Raw genomic sequence first — 26,068 nt, forward strand, 5'->3', positions numbered from 1 at the left:
AAAAAAAATGAAATGGTAAGAAGTACAAAGATTTATACAATATGATAGCACTTAGATAAAACTTAAACTCAAAGTGTAGTGTATATTGTTTGAGGGGAGATCGGAGGAAGATGGTGGAGGAGAAGCTGATTGAGGATGTCCACACTTATAGGCAGATGCTAATACATGGACTAGAAAGCTACATGACATTTTCAGCATAGTTTTATCCCATGAAGCCACAATCAAATGAGCTGGCCTAATAATAAAACTTATTCGCTCCTATCATTTCCTTTCCAGTCACTAAGTTTCTCTTCTCGCCCCATCATCAAGCTTTGAAATTGGTCTAAGGAAAAATTAACCTATCCAGGATCCAAGGGAGCTACAGAAGAGGTGCTAAAAGCTTTTAGAGGGATAAAGATATGATAAGTGAAAATGGAAATGAGCCAGATTTCTGCATTTGACTCTCTTGTTAGCTCTCTCCCCCTTTGACTTTCTTCTATTTAACGGGTTCTCAGGAGAAACAGCTTACTAGTCTTCCTGTCTATTTAGAGATTTAAGATTCTTTTCACCCTTTTATTCAATCTCTCTCATGGGTAGGTTACAACAAGAAGGTGGTAGGCCAACTCTCATGGGAGAGATTCCCTCCTAACTTCAATATCCAGATGGTCAAGCACTAAAGAAGGTAAAGAAGCCCTCTCAACATGGGCATAAGTCATATTCTTTTTTTTTTTTTTTTGGTCAGTCATGGGGCTTAAATTTGGGGCTTAGGTGCAGTCCTAGAACTCTTCTGCTAAAGGTTAGCACAACCACTTTGAGCCACAGCTCTACTTGCAGTTTTCTGATAGTTATTTGGAGATAAGACTTTCTTGTCCTAGCTGTCTTTGAACCATGATCCTCAGATCTCAGCTACTTGAGTAGATAAGCTTACAGGTGTGAGCCACCAGCACACAGCTTGGTCCAGTGTATAGTACAAATAAATGTTTCTTTTGAGCCAGGTGTTACCTGCCTACCCCCCAGTCTAGTTATGAACATGTGCTATGTAGAGGAGACATTGCTTACCTCCATGTTCCTTCATTGACTCTATGATTCTTGGGCTACATTTGATATCAAAAGAAGTTTATAGTATCCTTAAATATAGGATTCCTTCTCCTCATTCGCAATGGCTAAATAGGAAGGTGGAGGGTTGTTTCCTAAAGATACTTCCAACACTGAATTTAGGGTGAGGTAGAAAGGATTGCTTTTATCTTGATTCAAAAAAAAACATTTTAATGTGACCTGGAAAATATAAATGTCATGGGTGGAAGGCTGACAAGTCATCTGCTTCTCTCTCCCCTACCTCCTAATTGCCCATCAATTCTGGAATGTTTATACTCTGGGGACCAATTAAGAAACTTTTACCTACCACACTGACTGCTAATGGATCAGCAAGGAACCACACAATATTTTTCCCTAGCCACATAAACACAAGGTAGTAAGAAATGTTGATCTCTACCAAAATTACCTGGACATATGCCCTAGGTATGAAACACTATTTTTCCTTGCGAGCACCAATGATTCATCTAAAGAGATGATTGAAGTAATGATTTTCCTACCCTTAAGAGGTTGAAAGGTCTCTCATTTTTTTTATTATAGATTTCAATATGCTTGGAATAGGGTACATTAGCCAGGGCTCAGGGATTCAGAAAGTTCCCTCATTGTTTGTAGAAAAATCAATTGGGGCCCACAAAAGTATTACAAGTCCCTAAACACCAAACACCAACCTCCCTTTGTAATCAAGTTGATCTGAAAGTCTTGGCTAGCCTCTGCCTTCATTTGATTTCCAGTCAACAGAGTTTGATTGAGAGATTCACAAGTTCTCAAAGTCTTCCATTCACAAGCCAGTGCTGATAGGAATAGGTGGCCTAACCTCTGCTCCATTCCTGGTAGGAAATTAGGTCTGCACTTGGGGGCTCTGTGCTCTCATATGACCACTGGGTCACAGACACTTCTGCTTTGCTACATAGCCTCATTGCACACTTGGTTTGGGGGATGATTATCTACAATACCTTTGTGTCATCTTTCCTTCAAAAGACCCAAGAGAGCTGTGAACTTCAATTTGCTCAGCCTTGGCCATTACAAGTCTTCCCTTGTGCTACTGACTGGATTATTTTCCATCTCATATTTGTATGTGGAAGTCTTAATCCTCCATGTAGGATATTTAAATGGGGGACCTTTTGGAGGTCATTAGGTCATAAGAGTGGAGCTGTCCTAAACAGGAAGAGTGCCATGAAGAGAAATGGTCTCTGCTCTGTGCCCTGATTGAGTACAATGAAAGTGCCATCTGTGAACCAGGAAGTGGGCTTTCACCACACCACATCTGCTGCTACATTCATCTTGGAGTTTCTAGCGTCCAGGGTAAGAATTCAATCATTTAAGCCACTCAGTCTGTGGCTTTCTGTTGGAGCAGCTTGTATTGACTAAGACACTTGGGAGTGTAGATCTTTATCTTAGATCCATCTCCCTCTAGCTTAACAAGTCTTTCACAACCACATACAACTCCACCTGAATTGTATAAACTCTAAGAGCTCCAGACACCTCCTGAATGATGGGATTGACGGTGTCTAGAACCTTAGACTACCTATCTGCCAAGTACAATGAAATGAAATCAAAACACCAAACAGCTGGACATGGTGGTTCATGTCAGTAACCTCAGTACTCAGGGATGAAGGTAGCAGGATCCCAAAAATGAAGCTATACTGGGTCCTGTCTTAAACCAAAGGAAAACAAAGCAAAACACAAGAAGCAGCCGTTGCAACTTGATCAACTGCCAACACCCTTTGTAAAGTATTGCAAATTGTGAGCCCCAATACTCAGGTTTCCATCTTGTGCCAGCGTTGATAGGTTCCTTAGTTACTGCCAATCACAGCAATGGTAATAGCTGGCTCTGCTAATGATGACTTGATTTTTCAGATCACAGAATCTAACCTACGGTGAATTCAAATTTGTACGAGGGTCATAGTCATTCTACTTCATGCCAACAAGTCCTCATGTGGTAATTTACCACTGAGAATATTTATTGATAAGCTGCTCATTAGAAAACACCCTATCAATTCATAGTGTTATCAGAGTACACAACTTTCCAATGTTTTTCCAAAATGCTTTTATTTATTTATTTCTATAAGGGCTAAAAGCAAAATTGACAGAATAGTTACTCTCCAAGCCATTTTTATGAAATTGCTAGTGTGGTAAACTCTTAGAAGTGGGGACCAGTTGATAGATTTCAGTTCTTTTCTTTTCTTTTTTTCTTTTGTACAAGCTTTCCCTTCATTCGAAGTTTCCTTTGTACAAAAAAAAAGTGAAATGTGGAAGCATTGGATACTATTTTCTCCATGTTAATCCAGAGCTTACTCATTTGTCCAACAGGAAGCAGATTTTAATGAAGCAATCATTCTTAGAAAGAATGAGCAACAAGGTGGGTAAGGCTGAGGTCCCAATAATAGACCATTGAACATTTTATCATCTCTTCTCTTGCAAGAGTATTTTCACTGCTCTGTAAGTGGCATTTTACCAAATTATTTTTGCCTACACCTTGATTCTCTTTCATTTACTATTAGGACCCTACCCATTTGCCTTAGCTGTGGTAATCCAATGCCAAACATAATCAATTCGATACTGAACTGTGTATTTAATAAATGTAGTCATGGGGGCTGGCCTTAGCTAGTTAAAGATATTGTATAATAGATATAGTCTACCTTTAAGGAGCAAACGATATTTGGATGTGTTTGATAGTTGTCCTTTATTACTCATATTTGTTTATTCAGTTAAGAGGAACAACATTAAAGCAGAAATAGAAGATGCAGAGAGTCACAATAGTTTAGGTTATGGTGGTGTCTCCTTTCTGGAAAGTATTTAGTACAAGTTGCTTTACTATCACTGATTCTGCATTGTGATAATGGCATTCTGCTATTTTCTTTATGATTAGTTTCTCTGAGTGCTTTGTGTATGTAAATGTCTTCCACCAAGTACATGGTTTGCTGCTGTAAATCTTTTGTGCAATAAACATACAAAACTGGTAAGAAAACAAACTGTTTAGAAAAGGAAAAAATATCCTGTCACATCTCTGTTGAAAATACATGGCATTCCACAAATGCCTTTGATTGAACTCAACTGAATTGACATTGCCTGCTAGAGATTGGTTGGTCGGTGCCTAAAAGTTTCAAATCTACCAGATTTGTGTTCCATTTGCTGAATATGTAAGTGCATTCAGAAAGTCTTAAAGTGTATTCTGATGAATAGATATTGAGACTCTCAAATTCCTACCACCAGGAAAATCAAATGATAGGGCTAATCTAATAGGGTAGAGAAGGATATAAATGTAAAACCTGAAATACAGAAATATTGCATAAAGATATATATTTTTAAATTTTAGGGCAACTGAAGATAAGTCCATAAAATATTTCTTTGCAAAGTTCACCATATGTACCATGTTCACTGAATATATAGGGAAGTTTGGAATTACATTATGGAATATTGTTTCTTCATTTTTAACTTCTCCATTTCTACTGGGTTGTCTCCAGATTTCAAAACGATTAAGTTTTTCGGATTCAAAGGCAAAATATGATGCTTATCTATGACTATGAATTGTCAGTTATAATGGTACTTTACTGGTAATGGGGCTTGAACTCAGTGCCTTTATGCTCCTGTTTGGCTATTTTGCTCAAAGTTGACACTTTGACACTTGAGCCACACCTATACTTTGGCTTTTTGCTGATTACATGAAGATAAGGGCTTGTGTCAAACTGTGATCCTCAGATCTCAGCCTCTAGAGTCGCTAAGATTATAAACCACTTGTACCCAGCTACAATGGTATTTCTGATCCTTCCTTTTTTGTTTTGTTTTGTCAGTTATGGGCCTTGAACTTGGGGCCTGAGAATTGTGCCTGAGCTCTTTTGCTTAAGATTGGTGCTCTACCACTTTGAGCCACAGTGCTGCTTCCACTTCTGATCCTTTCTTTTGACAATGAACTTTGTTGACTGCATCACCTACCTGGAAACTTCCTCCTTTCTTGGCTTCCTTGATACTATGGAATCTATTTTTTCCTAGACTCTTCTTTGAATATTAGTTACTCTCAGAGTCGTTTTAAAAATAAAAAATATTTTAAAAGTTTTCTCTTTTGATGTGATTTCATGCTTTGTATCTTAATTCTAATTAAACTACATATCTTTGGCTTTACTAATTGCTTTTGTTGATCTTCTCTTTCCCAATGTTTTGCATCAGAAACTAAAGCTGTAACTCGGGTATATGCACAAACATCTCAAACTTTATCCCCTACCACTTCAGCTGCGTGAAGCTCTATTTGTATGAGATGTGTTTGTACACAGAAAATACAATGGTTTCTGGCATATACATTTAGTATATATTAGCTGTTATTACCACTCCTACCACCACCGTGTCTTCTACTTTCTTTAATGTTATTATTAGTTGCCCACATTTATCATGCTGTGTCATATTTTGTGATGTTGTTTTTTTTCTCCCTGAAACTGCTGTTTTTGCCCAGCTCCTCACTCTTACAAAAATAAACAAGTATCCATTATCTTTGGCTCTTTTTCCTTCAGTAAACCCTCTGTTACATCTCAGTACTCATATCTGAGACCTCAGTCTAAACCTGTAAAAACCTTAATCTATCTATGTAGCTTAGTGAATGACATGGTCCGACAGCCAACTAACATAGCTAGGACGAATCTGTATGTCAACTAGATCAAGAATCAGCAAAGTACTATCTTTGGGCAAAATCCAATCCACTTCCTACTCTTACAACCTTTACTATTCTTACAAGAATACAGACTCCACTTCATTTGCCTATTATCTAAGGTTCTTTGCATGCTACAAAGGCAGAAATTGATCATTGAGCTAAATACCATAGGGGCCACAACACTGAAATTATTTTCCTGTGGAGTCCAGAGTTACTAAACCTCAGTACTCTTGCAATTTGGCTGGGATGATGCTTTTTCAGAGAAGGGGCAATGTCCTGGGCATTGTAGGGCATACAATATAGCAACATCTTGGCATCTACCCACCAGAGGCCAGTAGCCTCTTATACCTTCTTCCCCTCACTGTCTTTTCACTCTCTTTTAATCAATCTTCCACCTTAGTTTTAACAGCTTGCCATATGTTCTTTTGGGTCTAACCTATCCCCAGTTGATAATTATTAACATTGCTCTCTGTATAGGAAAAGTTTCTAATCCATGAACTATATAAGATCTTCCCAGGAAATGTGTCCATTTCACTTTACATTCTAAAGGCCATACTTAGAACATAGTAGAAGCTCACTAAATGAACCATTTAAAGGTATTTAGAAGATCATAAGATAACAACAAAACAATTTAAACCATAAGAATTTTAGACTTGAATGAGATACTGGTGATTATCAAGACATACCCAATATCAAAACTAAGTTTTGTTTCCTTGAGTAACTTAAACAACACTCATCATAACAGTTGCCTTCACTATGTGCAAGGTTCAGCTAAAAATTATATCGTATTTATAAAGAAATTCATGCTAAGAATAATAACCTTCATCACAGCCTATTTGATTGCTATGAGTTGTTTTTAAATAGGAAATTAGTGTATTCATATTTCACACACATTTCATATGTACACACACTTCATTTATCCAAGAGTAAGATTTTTTTTTACTATCTCCATAAATAAGAGATTGTTCTCATTTGGCAGATGGGATCATTTTTAATTGTGGTCAATATGTAATTTGGAGAAATAGGAACTTCCTTATCATGAGACAAGAAATTTATTTGAAGATATGTATTATTTTCCATTAATAAACCTATAGTATATGCAGCATTGTTTGAACTATGAAAACATCTCTGCCTTTGGAAAGGTTTTCTGGCTCCTGGAAAAGCTAATACATGGCTAAAGGATACATGACCAAATGAATGGTGACAACAGCTAATATTTATTGAGAACTCATATATATGCCAAACTCAGCTAGAAGTTGTATCTCATCATCTCATTTGATCCTGGTGGGCACAATAAAGATATCTACTATATTATGTATGAAGAAAATGAATGTCAGAGGTGCTACCTTTTCCAAACATATAGGTTGGAAGCAGAAAATCAAAACTGGAACCTGATGGCCTACCTCCAAAGTTGGAGCTCATGTTCCTGTATTACATATTATATACACATAACAATTTAAATTTTTCAACTGGGAAAAATGGGTTATGATTCTATACTCACTGCTCTCAATTCCCAAGATTACAGAGAGACAGCTTATATCCTCTTAAATTTAGTAACTGCCAGCATCTCTCTTCTAGAAATGACCCTACCCATCCTATTCTAGTGTCCTTATCTTTCCTTTCTTCCTTCCTTTTTTTTTGGGGGGGGGTCTGGTCATGGGGCCTGAACTCTGGGCCTGAGCGCTGTCCCTCAGCTCTTCAGCTCAAGGCTAGCACTCTACCACTTGAGCCACAGTACCACTTCTGGCTTTTTTCTTTTTTGCTTATGTGGTGCTGAGGAATCGAACCCAGGGCCTCATGCATGCAAAGCAAGTGCTCTACCACTGAGCCACCTTCCCAGCCCCTCTTCCTTTCTTATGTCTCATAACCATCTTGTTTTACCTCCTTCCATATTATCTCCTAGAGAGAATGCATTCTTCCTCTTCCTGAACTCAAGAAGTTGCAGGCCAAAAGAAGGATTTTGTGAGAAGCAGAGCTGATAAGTATACAAATATAGAAGAAACATAATGGAAAGCATGGTCAAAGGTGTAAAAGAAGATTCTTAGGGTTCTGCTGTGCAACAAGGTACACATGGATAATGATATTGTTGTAGACTTAACATGTTGAGGGCATAGTATAGTATGTGTTCCTTGCACAAAAAGAGTAAAAGGATATGTGTGTAAAAAGAGAATAGGAATAATTGGAGAATGAAACCCAAGAGATGACACAGAAAGGAAGTGATGGAAAGCATATATGAACAAGTTTACAAACTTACACTTATTAACAAGGGGGTATCTTCCTCTCTACAATAAAGGGAGAGGGAAATTCATCCCAAATCTGAAGTAGAGATAAGCCTAATAAATTGGCACTGCCTAGCTCAAATCTAACCTAACCAGCAGCCTAACCAGTCACAGACATTTCCTCCCTCTCACAGTCATGTGACCACTAGACTTCTATTGAATGTCCTAAGATTTCCCTTGTTCTGGGTCCAATATGAAGTTGCAGCATCCTTGGATCAGAATGATGTCTTCCTGATCTCTGTATGATAGATTCCTTCTTTCATTTTAGATCTCAATTTCATTAATACATACATGTTTTCTTTTTCCTTTCCTACTCAGTTGAATATACTCACTAACGCATTATTCTCTTTATTTCCTTTATATAACTTATGATTATCTGAAAATATCTAATCAATTACCTTCAGATTTACTATTAGTGTCCTTCAGCCACATTTCACTGGTTCAGAGACCTTGTATCTGCCAAATACTCACCACATACTCTAACACTTAGAACAGACCTTATGACTGCATCAGTGTGCCATGAAGACATAGTGCACTCAGTAACAAGTGATAGAGTGACATCTTGTCAAGAAAATAAATATAAGCAGAATTTGAGCTCTGGAGCAATAATTATATCACTGATATTATCCACTAATATTTATTAAATTATTAAAGAATATGTGTGACAGGCTGCTGGCAGGCAAAGGCAGCTGAGAAAAGCCACTTCCTTATACACCACCGGCTCTGATTATATACCACCTGACCCAATCGTCCTGTCCTTTGGGGGCACTAGCCCAAAACTCTTCAAACTCGCAAAACAAGTTCCTGCTGACCCCGGCCAGGCCATATAAACCCTGCTACAACCAGACTCTGGGCAACCTCTCAGATCCCAACAAGGGAGTTCACCCAGGAGCGTACCCCAAAAACTTTCCTTCCTTCACCCTTATCTCCTCCTGCGTGTTCTTTCCCACCTAAAACCTTACAATGTAAAATACATTCATGTGCTAGAGCCTGTGTTTGAATCTAAGAGGGACTGTTTGATCCACATCAATCTTTGTTCTTTCCTTCTAGAAGTTCATGCTATAGAGAAAACACCATGTGATGGAAACTATAATCAGAATTACTTGCATTTAACTTGGGAACTGAGAACTTGTAAAACAATTCTTCTAATTTGTGCAAAGAGAAACAAGAAAACAGCACTATAGGAACCCTAAGGATACTTAATTTCAGAGTTTGGCATGCAAATGTGGAGGATGAAGAAGTAATCATGAGACAGAAGAGAGAGGAAGTAAACACAACTCTCCAAAGAAGTTTCCTGTTGAGGACAAGGGTCTCATATCTAAAATATATCTTGAACTCAAAAAATTAAATCCTCCAACAACAAATCTTAAAGAAATAACTGTCCAATAAATAAGTGGGCTAAAGACTTAAAGAGAAACTTCTCTGAAGAGGAAAGAAGGATGGCCAATAGACACATGAAGAAATGCTCAACCTCCCTAGCCATAAAAGAAATGCAAATCAAAACAACATTGAGATACCCCCTCACTCCAATTAGAATGGCTAAAATCAAGAACTCTAATAACAACAGATGCTGGAGGGGATGTGGACAGAAGGGAACCTTACTGCATTGTTGGTGGGAGTGTAAACTTGTTCAACCACTTTGGAAAGAAGTTATGGAGGTTCCTCAAAAGACTCCACATAGAGCTCCCCTATGACCCAGCAATCTCACTTTTGAGCATTTACCCAAATGTTTACAAACAAGACCACACTAAAGTTACCAGCACAACTATGTTTATTGCAGCATTATTTACTATAGCCAACCAACCCAGATGCCCCTCAGTAGATGAATGGATCAAGAAAAGGTGATATATATACACAATGGAATTCTATGCCTCCATCAGAAAGAATGACATTGCCCCATTTGTTAGGAAATGGAAAGACTTGGAAAAAAATTATCTTAAGTGAAGTAATCCAGACCCAAAGAAACATAGGTCCCATGGTTTCCCTTATTTGCAATATCTGGTATATGTCTGAGTCAAGCAGAAAAGGTCAGATAAGGTGATGTTAGGGAAATGAACCCTAAGATATGTTTTCAAATGTGTTTTTTTCTTTCATGCGATTGTTTCTAACGCATTTATAAGATTATTTCTTTGTTGCTTTGTATGTCCCTCCTCCACAGTATAACCCCTGCTTTCACCGTATTTGATGTCGGTATAATTTATGGAGGGGAAGGGGAAAAACAAATCATTTAAATAGGGATACAGGTGGACCCATTGCAACAATGAGATGTACAAGTTGTTATGTCAAAAATGAACTTTACAACTTTGGTGGAGGGGGGGAAGGGGAGAATGGGAAGGGATGGGAAGGGGAAACAAAGAGGAGGGTACAATGCTTGATAAGAAATGTACTCATTATCTTGCCCATGTAATTGTAACCCCTCTGTACAGTATTTTCACAATAAAAAAAAAGAAGTTTCCTGTTGAGTAGTAAATGAACTAAGATAGAAATTGAACAGAAGAAAGGATCAAGGCTAGGACAGAAATAAAGAGAAGACCAAAAATGCTTAAAGATAAAAGATATCCTAAAAGGACTAAATTTCACACACAGGATAGTATTACTTTTTGGAGAGGAACTAAAGAGCTTGTGCTATAAACCATGAGGAAAAAGGGCACCACAATAATTCTAGGGAAGGAGAGGGGAAAAAAATCTTAGCAAAAATGATGCAAACTGTTTCTGTTTTCTATATGAAGTACCAGAGCCTACGTTGATATTGGCTAGTAAGGGAAATGCTGATGTAGAAAAAAGGAGGAAACTTAAAAAAAAATTTTCTTCGGGTAGTTGTACACAGGAGTTGGCATTCAGCAGAGCCGTTCTGAATGCAGTGCCTCTCAATCAATGTTACACTTTTTAGATTCCCATCCACTCCTCCCACCTCCTCCACTTTTCTTAATATTAGGTTGTGTATTGAAATTTTTGCCATTTAACAAGCATTTTATGTATACAATGCATCTTGATCTGTGTCGTCCCTTCAACATCTCCCCCGTTTTACCCACCCCTTCTCGTACTGTTCCCAGGTCTCTGGCATACACAGTGCATCTTTGTCTGCATTGTACTCATTTCCCCCTTTCATTCTTCTACTCTCTCCTCTTGATCTCCCCTCTCCCCTCCCCCACAAGTACCCATCTCCTAGTACTCATTTTGTGGGGCTGTGATTTAGTCTTTCTCAAGAATTATACTGTTTGTGTTCTCCCTAGATTCTATTATATTCCAGTTAATTAGTTTATAACCACTGGGATGCCACCTAGTGTTCTTATTTCTAGATTTATAGGCGCATTCTAGTTCCCACTAATGAGGGGAAAGCGCACCCTGTGCTTCTTTGGGTCTGGCTTACTTCACTAAACTTAATCCTCTCCAAGTCTTTCCTTATGAATGGTTCAATGTCATCCTAATGGATGTGTAGAATTCTATTGTGTATAGATACCATTTTTCCTTGACCCATTTGTGGGTCAAGAGGGGCATATGAGCGTATTTCACATCTTGGCTATAGTAAATAAAGATGTAATAAACATGGTTGTGGTGGTGGCTTTAGTGTATCCTTGCTTATGCTCTATTGGATAACTGCCCAAAAGTGGAATTGTTAGGTCATAGGGTAGTTCTATGTTTAGGTTTTTGAGGGCCCTCCATACTGGTTTCCATAGTGGCTTAACACATTTACATACCCACCAACAGTGCAATAGAGTTCCCTTTTGGTCACATCCATTCAGCATTTGTTATTGTTAGTTTTCTTGCGAATGGTATTCTAACTGAGGTGAGGTAGAATTGCAGTGTTGTTTTGATTTGTATTTTCTTTGTGGCCAGAGATGTTCAACATTTTCGTATGTATCTATTGGCCATATTTACTTCTTCTGAGAAGTCTTTCTTTAAGCCATTAGGCACATTTATTAATTGGGTTGTTTGAGAGATAAAATTTTTGAGCTCTAAGTATGTTTTGGTATTAGCTCTTGTCTGATGGATAGCTGGTAAAAATCTCTCATTCTGTGATCTTTCTACTTAGCTTGTTAGTTATGTCCTTTATTGTGCAGTGTTACCCTGTAGTAAGTAGCATGTAGTGTTACTACCCTATGTAGCAACTTGCCAGATTTGGGAAGTGAAAAATGTGCCTTTATATCTCTCTTAAAATTTGAGCAGAGACTAGTTGTGTACACCATCCATATGGGAAATGAAACACAAGGTTACAGAAGCACCATAATAATGGAATAATTGTTTCAGCATTTACCAAACAATTTAAAAAGACATTAGCTAATTAATTAGCTTCCTGATTGCTTTATCCCTGCAGGTATATGTGTACAAAGACTGGTGGGTTTTATTCTTTTAATCTCCTTTGAGGCATCTGACGACACAAGAGATTTTTGTCTCAGTGGGAATGTTGTAGTAGATTACATTTGCTGTAAATAAGTGACAATTTTAGAAAGCAATAAGTTCCACTGAGCTTATCTTGAAGACGGGAAAGAAAATTTCAGAGCTAAATAAGGGACTCCCCAAACAGAATGACTATTCATAACAAGTTTAGGGCTTTAGAGAGAAATATCTTGAACTTTGCAGAAAATATGGAACTGGAACAAAAGGAAAGAGGTGCTGTACATCTCAAGACAGAAGCTTCCACTGATTGGTGTGTATAACTCTTCCCTTTCTGGTCTCATAATGAAAATCATTGCTCCATTAGCAGGTTGAGTAATATCAGTATTCCCAGTCAAAGTGGGAAATCAAGCACAAACTGCCTTCCTCTCAGAACAATCAATGGCAAGGTAAAAGAAATAGGTAATTGTATCCTGTCTCCCAGCAGGACATTTTTGCCTGATTAAATGACCTTGCCTGTGAAGTGGAACCTCTAAATGATAGCGAGAGACTATTGCTTAGAGTGGATTTAACCACAGATTCACCAGCCTTCCCTTGAGGAGCTCATTTCCTGTTCCTTGTCACCATGAGGAGCTAGTAGACATGGAAGCTGTGGAGCCATGATGCCAATGGTATTCTTCTCCTAACCCGAATGCTCATAACTGTGTCATGGGTAAGACCTTGCTCACTCATTCTAACTTAAATTATTTTAGTAGAATTCACTTGTGTGTGTGTGTGTGTGTGTTTGTATGTGTTAAATTAAGGAATATGCATGAAGCATGTAGCTCTGTGTAGACACACAACTCACATGAAGTCACATATGCTCAACAACTGTTGGTCTTTATTACTGCCAATATGATTATAATGAACAGGATGTGATTCTAGGTTTTGGAGAGGCTAGCCATATAGATGAAAGGAAATCATTATAAATAACTAATAGGTGATGGCTATGACTGGAAATATCAGTCCTACCATGAAGTTAGCCCAGTGATTACACATATTTACATGTGGATGCATATAATCAACTGTCTTGGGGGTTAATGAAGAAAATCTACTAAACAGTGAGCTTGGATAAATCAAGCAGCCCTTTTATTCATTATAGGTATCTCATCCTCTGTAGATACTGCAGAGCTATACAATATTCCTGGAATATATCTATAAAATTATCTGCTCATTTGGTACTAGACTCTCCACATCAATGCCCAATCTCTGTTTGGATACCCTGAGTGTCAGAATGCTCATTAATTTGAAAACAGTACTAGACAGCCCTCATTGACAATTATTCCTTGTTTTAAGTACCTAACCTCCACTAATTAGCCTTGGTCCTTCTTCTTAAGGATTTATATGTCACATTTAATTTCATTTCCAAAGGACAGCTCTTTATGTATGAAGCCAACTCTCAACTTCTGGGTACAGGAATCTTTTCTTTCACAAGCTTGAGGACCCTAGATTCATTAGTTGATTCTTTTTACTTGAAGATCTTGAATATTTTCAGACCTCGCCTCTAAATATGTCCTAAACTGTCAGCTAGCTAACATTTTAATAGATTATCAACTGGAACTGAATGGAGCATTCCAGAATCACACTAGCAGAGGATGATGGTGACTTCAATGAGGATAATCATAATAAAATTTGCTCAGCAAATTTTTACATGTTAAACATTGTTCTAAGCATTTTACATACATTATTTTAATATAAAAACTCCATGGACTATACATTATTATTGTCCCTGTTAATAAATAGGCAAATCCTAGCACAAAGAGGGCTGGGTAACTTATCCTGCATCACACAGCTAACAGAAGTAGAGCTGAATTTCACAGCCAGGAACACAAGATCCAAAACCTGCTTTCTTAGTCAATAAATTATACTGTAAACCTGTCACACACACACCCTTTATTTTATAGATTATGACTATTAATTCAGGTCCAATCATGTAAGCCTACATTTTCTCTCATGCCCAGTTTTCCACCGTAAAGTTGATAGGCAACTAGATTCCTATTCTTGAGTTCTTTTGATTAAACCGCCCAGAACTCCTAATTTCTGTAGCATTTTAACTGTAGAAAGAAAAAAGAGAAATAACTCTTTTTTTTTTGCCCAGAACTAGCCCATTTTATTTGCGCCAGTAATAGGGCTTGAACTCAGGACCTGGGTGCTTTCCCTTAGCTTTCCTGCTCAAGTCTGGTCCTCTATCACTTGAGCCACAGCTCCACTTCCATCTCCTTGGTGGCTAACTGGAAATAAGAGTCTCACAAACTGTCTTCAGTTCACAGTCTTCCAATCTCAGCCTCTTGGGTAACTAAGATACAGGCATGAGCCACTGGCACCCAACCCATAACTAATCAATTTTGTTTCAACACAAAAGTAATTAAGTGTATAAATAATTACTACATTAACATGGGTATAGTGCTTTATATCTCATTAAGCAACTCCATGTTTTTAAATCTCACTTGGTCCCCACATAAAAACACTTAATGTTATCTGTCTTTTTAGATAAGAACATTTGAGGTTAAAGACAGCAAGGTGGCATACTAAGTGTCTAGTACCTGATAAGGAATGATTCTAAGCAGGACTCTAACTCAGGAAATGTGCTCCTAGAGCCTGCCATACCCTAAGCTCTCATGCTGACTCAACTCCTCCTTTGCACTTTGCTGGCACTAGAGCTACACACTAATACTGGAAAGAATGAGGGTGCTTAGGCCCAAAGCCATGATCTGAATTCATCTAGATCAGGCATTTGTGTCATCTGAGAAATCAGGAAGTATCCCAAGATAAGCACTTGGGAAGCAATCAGTTAAAGGAAAAGAGGAATAGAGGAGAAATAGAAAGACACTGCATGTAGAAGCAAGAGGGTGATGTAAATGTAAACCAGGAGAGAAATCGAGGGATAGCATAGGAGATGGCCGCAAAAGACAGAGTAACATAAAATTAGTATGTTAAAAAAAAGTCAACAACAAACACATTATCTGAAAGCCTGCAGGTGCCAGCAATTCAAATAAACGTATAGCAATTAACAGAATTAACACAGCCTTAAATAGCTTGGCTCACCAGATGCGGACCCTTATCAGGGTTCTATAAAATGTAAAGTTATTACAGATTAAACCATTAATCATCTGTTCAGAGACAATCTCTGGCTGCAAAACCCTGTTTGGTTTTAAATGGCTAATAACCACAAAGGACGTGGAATGTAATATGTGCAATGATGTTCTACCCAATCCTGTCCCCTTTAAATATGAGTTCCATTCTCCCAGTTCTCCTGATTTCCCATCCTACCTATTAGAAAAGAGAAGCAAGAGAGAACTGGTCTGTCTCTGGAAGCACTTGCAAATCCCCATTAGCATGTAGAGGTCACAGAACATGAGGGGAGGAGAGACATATGGAGGAGAAAGAGGTTGAGTGGAGAATGAACCAAATCAACTACACAGAAGCCCAACCACACAGGAGGGCATTGTGAATGGGCGGGAGTAAGGACCCTGGGTCTGGAAGAGACACTAGTGGTTAGAGTTAATGTTTGTTTATGCAATTCAGTCTGAACTTGGCTTTCCTCTCCTGTTCAGTGCTTCATCTAGCAACAATATCTTGGTACTGCTAAGGACAGAGGAAAGAAGAAAGTATGTGCAAACAGGGAGGACTGTTAGATACTGAAATGAGATTCAAGAGGCAATGCTTTTCTGTAGTAACTTTTCACAGTACTATTCCCCCTGTCCAGTGCTGATTACTCTTCCTATCTCTGTTCTTCACCTTCCTAAGGGAAAAAAGAAAGTACAATGGGGCGGGTGGGGAGTGTAGGTATTCTAACTTCAGGAATAAAAGGCTGATGAATAAAATGCCACTGCATAGCTAAAATCCTTCTATGGCTCATATTATCTAGAGAATCGTACACAAGAGTGCAGCCCTATGTTACCTGATCTGTAGCTAACATTGCAGTTATATCACCACAATTCCTAGTCTTGCACTTTGTGCTGTGGAATTGGTAACTGCTTATAAGTTCCTCACCAGATACCACCCATTTGCCTTTACTCAAGCTATTTTCTCAGCCTCCACCACTCTTCCCTATTCCCTTCTATTTCTCAAGCACCACCTGGGGCAGTATTTCTTCTGCGGGGCTCTCTCCAGACCCCAGAATATGTTATGTTTTGTCTCAGCAGCCCTAGTGATTTCTGTCTCTTATGAATTTTTAAAATAAATTTGTCTTTTATGAAACTTAAATATAGCCTGGCACCAGTGGCTCCATGCTAGTAAACTTAGCTACTCAGGAAGCTAAGATCTGAGCATCAGAGTTCAAAGCCAGCTCAGGCAGGAAGGTCAGTGAAACTCTTATCTCCAATTAACTACCAAAAAATCCAGAAATGGCTTTGTGGCTCATAGTGATAGAGCACTTGCCTTGAGTACAAAAACTCAGGGACAGTGCCCAGTCCTGAGTTCAAGCTCTAGGACTGGCACCTGTATGTGTGTGTGTGTGTGTGTGTGTGTGTGTGTGTGTGTGTGTGTGTGTGTGTATGTATGTATGTATATACAAACATACATGTGTGTGTCTCCCGTCCCACTAAGTATAAAATCCTCTAAGGCAAGATCCTCATTTGATTAATCTCTGTATCTTAGTATAGTTGTTGTTATGCTACATGTTTTGTGTCTTCCCACATATTTTGCATATTGAAACTCTAATGCCAATAATGATGGTACTTAGAGATGGTGCCTTTGGGAAATAACTAGGTCATAGGGGAAAATTCTTCAGTATTGGCTCAGTACCTTTATCATGGTGACCCACACTATTCAATGACCCTCATATCAGCTACCTGAGGGACATGGGTAAACTTGTTGATTCAATTATCACTATGCCAAGATGGTCTTTAATTTATACCAAAAAAATCAGGTGGGGAATAGTACCTAAAAACAATTATTCACAAAAACATTTAGAAAATTAATAAATCAATAAATGATTATTCAGAAGTCCCAGAACTATTCTAACAGCTGGAGTCCTAAGGAGAACAAAAGCAAGACAGACCCCTTAAAATGTGAAAATCTGAAGAGGAACAAGATGCTGACTTTGTGACCGTTTAGTGAACATGAATCTCACATTGATAGCAAGGGTAGAGAACCACAGCAGTTTGATGACAACTTGGGCATGCCTTTTGTGACTTTTTTTATTACAGAGATTTCATATTATCAGTGGTATGAACACAGGTTAGGATTCAGTCACTTTAGCTATCAATAGCAGGGCCAATCTTAGATTTCAGGTGTGAAAGAACTAGTTTCAAAAATAAAACCTATTTGTTCCACAGGCAAAGAACTGTCCATGATTCTGGAAGAGAAATCCCATCTTCCTTTCACCACATCCCAATCTGATGAAAAATAACATATAATAGCACCCAGTCCAGTTTGAGAAAACTGAGAACCACAAATGTTAAAAAAAAAAAAACACAGATGGAAAAAATAGAAAGAGAGATAGGGAAGGGAAGATAGCATTGTACAAGAACTAGAGCAAGCCTATCTAAAGGTGAGATGATCAAAATGGGATTTAACCTGGAGCTAAATGCAATCATAGTGGGAAGTTCTTCTTGTTCACTAATTTATTAAAGACAAAAAGTAAGAATAAGAGATTTCCTCTGACATTCACAAAAAGCGAGTTGTAAGAATTAAGTGGAGAATAATAAGACTACTTTTGACTCAAAGGTATGTGTTCAAGCACTCAGACGGTCTTTCTTAGAAAGACCATAAGATTCTCTATGCACAGCAGAGAAAGGATGGAATGTAACAGAATTCTCATTTTGACTGCTACTTCATGTTTTGGATATTCCTTTTGCTAACTTAGTCTGTATTCAAACACAGATTCATGCAGCTTCCTAATAGTTAGTTCTAATAGTGACAGTATTTTCAAAACTATCTCAAATTTTTGAGCTAGTGACACTCCTGACAGACTTTTGAATATTTTGGCTTATTACTTGGGAAGCATACGTGGTGTGTGGTGTGTGTAATCTTTTGTGTGTGTGTGTGTGTGTGTGTGTGTGTGTGTGCGTGCGTGTGTGTTATCTTAGGTTCCACATAAGTCAACTTTACATTTTTCTGAGATTTGTTTTTAAATGTTCAAGGCTATCCTTCCTAGTTAATAGATCAAAGATTTGTGATTCAGAAATTGCTCTTCTGTCTCAAAATACATCGCTGAGAAATGGTTCAATATGATTATGTACAGAAGAAAAGTGTACCCTTTAATCTCATCTAGGAAATTCCATGTTCAGAACTGTTGCACTATGGAAATGGAGGAAATTTCCATGGCAACATATTCTTTCATTTACTCTTGAGCCACATCTTGCTAATGCAAAAGTTGTAATCTAGTTTTGATGGGAGTACAATTCCAACGTTGTGTGATTTAACAGTGGCTAAGTGTCTTTCAGGGTTCTTTACATATTGAGTAGTTTATGCCTGTATTCTATCCAAATAGGAGAAAATCCCAGGAAAGAAGTGCTCTAGGCCTACCATAATTCCTTCAGAAATGACAGTGAAATCCCCAAAGCTAGCAGGACCCGAGGTAACATAGGCAGAGAAAAGAAAAGCAGTTTTTGGATTCTCCTCTTAATTTGCCCTTAAGACTGACGACAGTACAAAGCTATAATTGGATTGTTCCTTCCTTTGTCATGTTTTTCCTTTCCACCCTTTCCTCTCAATTCACATAGGGTTTATTGCAACAAAACTCAGCTCAAATGTCACTTCTTCTCTAAACCTGACTACCACTAAAGTGTATCTGCTTCTTCAATCAGTCAAAGCATTTAGACTGTGGCACTGGACACCATGTGTTCAGTGTAATTATTTACTTACTGATCACAATTTTCCTTCTTAGATGATAGTCTGAGCATGGAGACTATGCCTTATAAAGACCCACCAGCATATTAAAATGTACCTGATTATTATTTAATGATTTGATCCACTCAATAAATCCTTACTTTGCACCTATTATATGCCAGGCAAAACAGACGCGTTTCTTGTCTTAACATGATGGTTTTGCAGTCCAGTGACATAAATGAATGCAAGTATGGTGCCATCTCTTATATATCTGTGGTTCAACAAATTTCACATAACCATAATAAGAATAAAACGTATGCCCTGAGAGGAAGCTCATACAATGTCACAAGAGATTTTTATCTACAAGAAGGAACACTGTTAGCTTCTCACAGACTTTCCCTAGGGATATGGTTATAGATATCTCAGGCAATCAAGCTTAGCTTAGATTAAACAAAAATGTACAGTGTACTGTTCTGATGACAGAGTGTTCTGAAAGAATTCTACCAATCAAGTCTGATTCTTTTTGCCTCAACAATTGACCTTAGAGATTGAACTTCCACTTGAATGAAGATCCTTTGCTCTCAGATAGAGATCTCAACACATCAGCTACAATGGTTGAAAATGAATAATGGCAAAAACCCACTGCTTTCTTGAAGCTATGGCTACTAGCTTTCAGAAAAGCAAGGAAGGAAGGAAGGAAGGAAGGAAGGGAGGAAGGAAGGGAGAGAGGGAGGGAGGGAGGGAGAGAGGAAGGAAGGAAGGGAGGGAGAGAGGAAAGGAGGGAGGGAGGGGAAGGAGAGAGGGAGGGAGGGAGGGAGGGAGAACTTCTGACCCTTAACGTTATAGTCTGAGAATTTTCCTTCATTTCAATAATGACACTCATAGGGACACCACACTTGGCAAAGGTAAAATAACGTATATTATTTTTTGTACACACAAGCAGAAATGGAGCTACTTCTAGCTAGAGTTAGAAAGCACAAAATCAGACTTCACAAGTGTCAACTTCCTTGTGCATTCAAAGGTCTTTTATCTGTAACACTGCATTTAATTTATAAAGCACAGAGACCTGTGGGACAAGAGACTCCATTAATTAAATGAAATAGTCATAGTGACATATTTCAATGACAAACCCAAAGTTGCCCAGCCAGCATATACTAGTACGAAGGAGTAGGATATCTCCCAAGTCCAAAGCCCTCTCCTCTTATAAATTAGATTAGACATCAGATACAGTCATTGATAGAATGATCTCATTTGTTCATAAATAGCTATAAGACACGGTGCATTTAATGGAGGTGTGTGAACTTTACCTCTTTAAGACAACCCATGAAGTTGTTGCTCACAGGTGAACCTGGCAAGTCAGCTGTACTTGGGCTTCCTCCCACGTAGAAGAAATCATCAGAGCCCAGCATGGTGTAATCCTCCTGAGTGTAGCCCGTTGTGGTGAGGATGCCATCCACAGAGATTGTCACCTGGTGATGGGACATAGGGACAGAAAAAATTCCCAACAATGACCTTACAGTTCTATCAAACTCCAATGACTTCCCCTACTTGTAGCATCACTGTCTTTAAGATTTTGGTGAAGTATTCTTTGTCAATTTGCTTTGCTTTTAGTATGTGCATCCAAGTTCCATTTTCTGGTCTGCTCCCTGTGTTCCAAGCCTACAGCCTACACATGGGAGAGTTTGTTAGAATTGCCAAGTCCAACACCTTGTTCTACCCATTTGACATCTTTCTCAGTCAGGCTAGAAAATGGAACCATCCTCGGACGATATCACTTGACTTAGTTTATTGCTAAAATGATGTGAATTTTCTTATATGATTGTTAATCATGGTGGTAATGAAAAACAGCAAAGGAGACATTTGACAATGGGGTTTGTTAGGGGTTGGTCTTTGGTTGTTGATGGTTTTTCTTTTTTTCTTTTCTTTTTAAATTTGTTTCTTTCTTGGCTCACGCCACATGACAGACATGCATTGTGGGAGGGAAGGAGAAGGGTCTGTATTCGGATGTGCTGAGGATGATTCATGCTATGGACCCCAAGATACCAACCCCTGCCCTCCTCCAGCTGCCGCCACCACCAAGAGAAGAAATAACCGAAACCCAAAAGGCAACTCTAACAAAATATTTTTAAAAGGAATGGTGATAACGCCCATGGGGGAATGAAAATAGCACCGAAACACCCAACGTCCATTAGAGGAACAGAGGGCAAAGAAAAAAGATGGCACCTCAAAGCGTGCACACACCATACATTAAAGCTCCCATGCGAAAATAATCTGGAGCCAAGAGAAAAGGCAGAAGAAAACAAAAAGGACTGTGGGAAAGGGTGAGGAGAAATAGAAGAATCAAAATCAACTTCACACTTACATGCACTGAACAAACTGAAAAAGGAGATGGGATGGGTTAAAAAAAATCACTCAAAACTAAAAATAAAATAAAAATAAATTCCTTCCCCTACCTGCCACCTCCCTCACTAAAGTAAGAAAGAAAAAGAAAGGACAAAAAAGAAAAGAAAAGAAAAGTCCAAACCCAACCCCAAAAATATATGAAGTATGAGTGGAGAATGCAGATTGAGGAAACCAAAGAGAAGAAAATAGAATTGGGTTAATGGTTAATAGGTTGTTAGTACGGGGGAGGAAAATGATGGGACAAGTACTGATGCCAATGGGATGTTCCACTAGACAGGACCATGCCATGCAGAGCTGGATGGGGAACACAATTAGTGGAGCTCCCTTCGGTCATGGTGATGGGAGGATAAGGAAATAGAAAGGGAAGGAAGAGTATAGGACCAGGAGCACCTTCACCCCCAGATCACCTGCAGCAGCTATGGCCACACAAAAGGGGAAGAGAATAGGGATTAGGGAGTGCGGGAAGGAGAGGAAAGAGAAAGGAAGAAGAGAAGGGGGCAGAGGAAGACACTGAGACAAGGCTGTCTCACTAGAAATCTCTGTCGTTCCTAGTCTGTAACTTGGCAGTTGCAAAAGAATAAAAGAAAATTTTAACTAAATGGAAACATTCCCATAAAAATACTTTTAAGGGAGGGGCGGGGTAGTAACTAGAGAAAAGGAACATGGCTTCGCCCAACTCAATGAAATATTATTTCTAGGACAGGCATAGATCCCTGTCCAATTTTATTTTAAGGAAAAAGAAAACTATTGCATTCGGTTTTCCGACAACAAAATAAAAAGTCGAACAAAGAAGGAGAAATAAGTATAAAGAGAATCAAAGAGGAGGTATGGGGCAGGGGAGGAGAAGAGGGGCAACACACGGCAAACCCAAAAAAAGAGACAATAAGAATGATATCTACCAGACAATGTAGTTTGTTTACCATAGCGTGTCCGATGCCTGAGTGCTTTGCGGAGAAGGGGGAAGAAAGGAAATTAAAAATTGTGAACAGAACGATTGTTAATTAAAAAAACTAAAAACAAAGATGAGTCGTTAGGGTGTTAGTACATTAGTCGGTTAGTAAATGACACATTGCATGAATGATCTTGTGTTAGTTTTTCAAAAAAAAGATACCCAACACAGAAAGAGAGGGTGGGGGGACGACAATGAGACCTGGACTTCATGGAAAACCCGGCCCCAGGGACAGAGCCAGGACAGGAGTGGCCCACTGGCTCCCTCCCAGCACTGCTCAAACCACACTTCATCTCAATGCCCACTACTAGCATTATACTTACTTCCCAGGACCTCTTTTGAATGAATACTACCCAGGCTCCCTTCCCACCCTCTAAATCATACACATTCCCCTGTTCTGAAAGAAAAGACACCCAAAGTTTACAGTTCAGCAAATAGAGAAACAGCTACATATCAAATAGGTTGGGTTGCGGGGCGGGGGGAGTGGCGGGGAGGTTGCTATTTTTCACATCTGAATCTAACTCCAGTAGGACCTTGTTCTAGAAAGAAAATCCATGTAGGACATACCTCACAAAGGATTTTCATTGGCAATATAAAGATCCCCAGGCCCCATATGGATTTGTGCAATTTGTGCATTTTAGAATAATTCTGTCAGTTATAATGCACCAATTAAAAGAAGTTAAGTCTTCTGTATTGACTAATGAGGTTATCATGTTTTATTGACTTTGCCAGAATGGGTGGGAGTGAGGAGGAACCTCTCTGCCTACATTTCTTCAGAACAACTCTGCCCAAGCTTTCAAGCAAGTTCTTATATGGAGATTGGGGGGAAGAACATGTTAAAATGGTTTAGAGATGCCCTCCCTCCCTACAATCAATCTCCTTGTCACTGACGTCAAGCACAACATTGCCAACACACCTCGAGCTGGGAGGCTGACAGGGTAGAAGATCTGCAGCTCCAGTTTTGTATCTATGGTTTAACCATGTGGCAACAAGAGGTAAGACAATTAAAGAGTGGGTGTTGGCCTTGGTCTCTGGCAAGTTAAAGGCAAACCTACTCTGTACGCACATGTGTACACATGTACACTTCTACTACCTTCAGCTGAATAACAGTTATAATTGGGAGCAAATACAGACAGTCCAGTAAAATACCTGGGCTTGGTTCTGAGTTGACTTTAAGACAGAACTACAAATTGGTGACTTTGAAGGAAGAAATGAAGAGTTCTGCCCTCCAGGAATGTCTCGGTAAATTTTCCTCAGATAGTTTTTTTTTCTACAGAAGCCGTTGTTGGATCTTACCAATAATGTGGATGCGCTGCCATAAGCTTGCCATCCAATATTTATAAAGCTATTTATAATTTATTTGGAATAGATAAGGAGCTTCCCACTCCTTCAAGCATATTCTAGGGAACTCAAAAGATGTCATAAAATATTTTGAACAGTCAAAATAATAATCTTAGATTATTCAACACTAAAAAGATTTCATTTGCAAAAATCAACTCTGCCTTTCAGAGATTTCCCTCTATTTCAGTACATTTGGTACAAGTACATTTGGAAACAAAATTCAATCAGGATTTCAATGAGGTCCAATTATAGGGGTGCTTTTTCACACGCGCTTCCTATGCTCTGTGAGGAGATACCCTATTACCTTAGGACCTCTGAGGACGTGTCTAGGACAGAGAGCTCTACTTAGCTGCATATTGGCACCAGACAGAAGCAGTCACCTCTGGGCCAAATGCTCAGCCTGTAAATCATCTGCACGTCACAGTGACTCTAGCACTGAGACCATGGATGAGCTCATAATCCTTCTGGAACAGAAGGCGCTTTGCATATTTAGCCACCACACATGGCTGGGGAGCATTGTAATCAGCATTTCACAAATGGAAGCTGTGCTGGAGTAAGGTTAAGTGGCTTGTCCAAGGGCAGAGAGAGGAGTTGGGCCTTTGAACTTGAAACAGAACATAATAGAAACCCTTTGGGGGTGGCTTTTCTCCACTTGCTTTGACCACAAACATCACAACAAATATTTGAATTACAGTGTGGTTTATCATCTTTCATTTAAAGAACTTAATTGAGACCTGGTACTATTTTACAAAAATGTGTTTAGTAAAAATAAAATTGAACCTTTGTTAGGCAGTTGTGTTTGGAGAGAAGTAAGGATGGAGTTGCTGAGAACTGTAGCTTCACGATGTTCTTCGGTGCATCAAAATCTAAACTTCTATTGCCTAATGTCTAAAGGGTGTTATTGTGTACCTGCCGATCAAACCTGGCAAAAGGTCATATATCACTCTTTGTCCTAGTCTTTATACTTTTGTATCAGCAAATGGAGATTTGTTTGGGCTTTCTTGGCAGGAAAGGAGTTCTTTCTGAGTACTATAGACAGGGGACAATGAAAGAAAACACCAGCATTCGAGTTCTTTTGGAATTGCAGGGAAAGCAGAACCATGACTCAAAAGTCAAATTCACAGTAAGGTAAGAAGGTTGAGGTCTTTAAGTCTTGTGTTACTTGACAATGTTACCTCAGATAGAATGGAATCCCCCAACCAGGTGGCTTCTTTGACTCATTCAAGTGCAAATGAATGTTTTGACTATAGTTTCTTTCCAATGTGTGCTAGCCTATATTATCTGCTTAGTATTACTTAAGAGTCACACTTTTACCAAACACAAAATGTATGTAAGCACCTGTCATGTCTTATGCTTTCATGTCTACATGAAAAAGCATTAAATTAAACATATTGTTGAATAAATTTGATAAGCACTTTCTGGAAATTTGCATACTGTTTTCTGATTAATGCAGGATGAACGCTATCCAACTAGGTTGCCTGACAGATTCACCAGTAGGAAAACCAAGTGGAAATAGTAGCATGAAAAGAAAAAAAAAATATCTCAGCACAGATCATGACTTCTATGGGAAATGTTTTTACTACTATGTGCTAATAAGGTATTGCTCCTCTTCTTATTTTAATTATTAGTTTGTGATTATTATAATTATTATGAAATGGAAGGCCACTTTGCTTGGCTCAGACTCCCTGGAAGTATTGTCACCTGACGAAGTTGCCTGCTTAGAATCCGCAAGTGCTGGGAGTGAGTTCTCAAGCACGCCCAGAATCAGGAAAGCTGCTCCAAAGTTGACATTTTATTTGGTTCCTTCCACTTCCCAGGCCTGCCAGTCAACAGAAGAGTCTTGGAGGTAAAAGACCAGGGAAATAAAGTAGGACCATCACATCAGGGAACAGAGAAACAGGAATTCAGAAAAATCCCAGCTAATGCCAAGTTGAGGGGTTAACACAACAGGGGAAGAAACAAAGAAAACAGTTGAGGAGGGATAACAAATTAAAGTTACAGGGAGGAAAAAGAAAATTTTCTGGTAGGAGTTAAAAGTATGACAACATCATGACAGTGGCTCACTTCATTAACAAAGGAAAACATATATTCAAAGAAATGAGGAAAATCCGTCAAGCGGCAGCAACAAAATGCTGTCCCTAATCGAATTTAACAATAACATGATAAGATTCCAATGTAATTAAGAAAATGATTTAGAAAAATAAAAGAAGGAAGGCGGAGGAAAAGGGATGAAAGTAC

The 26,068-nt window shown here is 38.7% G+C and overlaps 1 protein-coding gene across 4 annotated transcripts in view; it reads right to left on the reverse strand.

The window, feature by feature from the left end:
* Positions 1 to 26,068, reverse strand: part of Nrxn3 (neurexin 3) — a 1,505,050-nt gene that overhangs the window by 1,089,926 nt on the left and 389,056 nt on the right. For 2 of the 4 annotated variants that reach the window (XM_013014291.1, XM_013014284.1), the window contains exon 1: positions 20,445 to 20,561. In XM_013014291.1, the coding sequence (XP_012869745.1) occupies positions 20,445 to 20,546 (102 nt within the window). In that variant the 5' untranslated portion in view covers positions 20,547 to 20,561. Of the gene's footprint in view, positions 1 to 20,444; positions 20,607 to 22,460; positions 22,485 to 26,068 lie in introns of those variants that run through there. The other 2 variants (XM_013014269.1, XM_013014277.1) reach the window with 2 other exon arrangements.

This window comes from Dipodomys ordii, unplaced genomic scaffold (genome assembly GCF_000151885.1).
Source record: "Dipodomys ordii isolate 6190 unplaced genomic scaffold, Dord_2.0 Scaffold2, whole genome shotgun sequence".
Classification (NCBI taxonomy): domain Eukaryota; kingdom Metazoa; phylum Chordata; class Mammalia; order Rodentia; family Heteromyidae; genus Dipodomys; species Dipodomys ordii.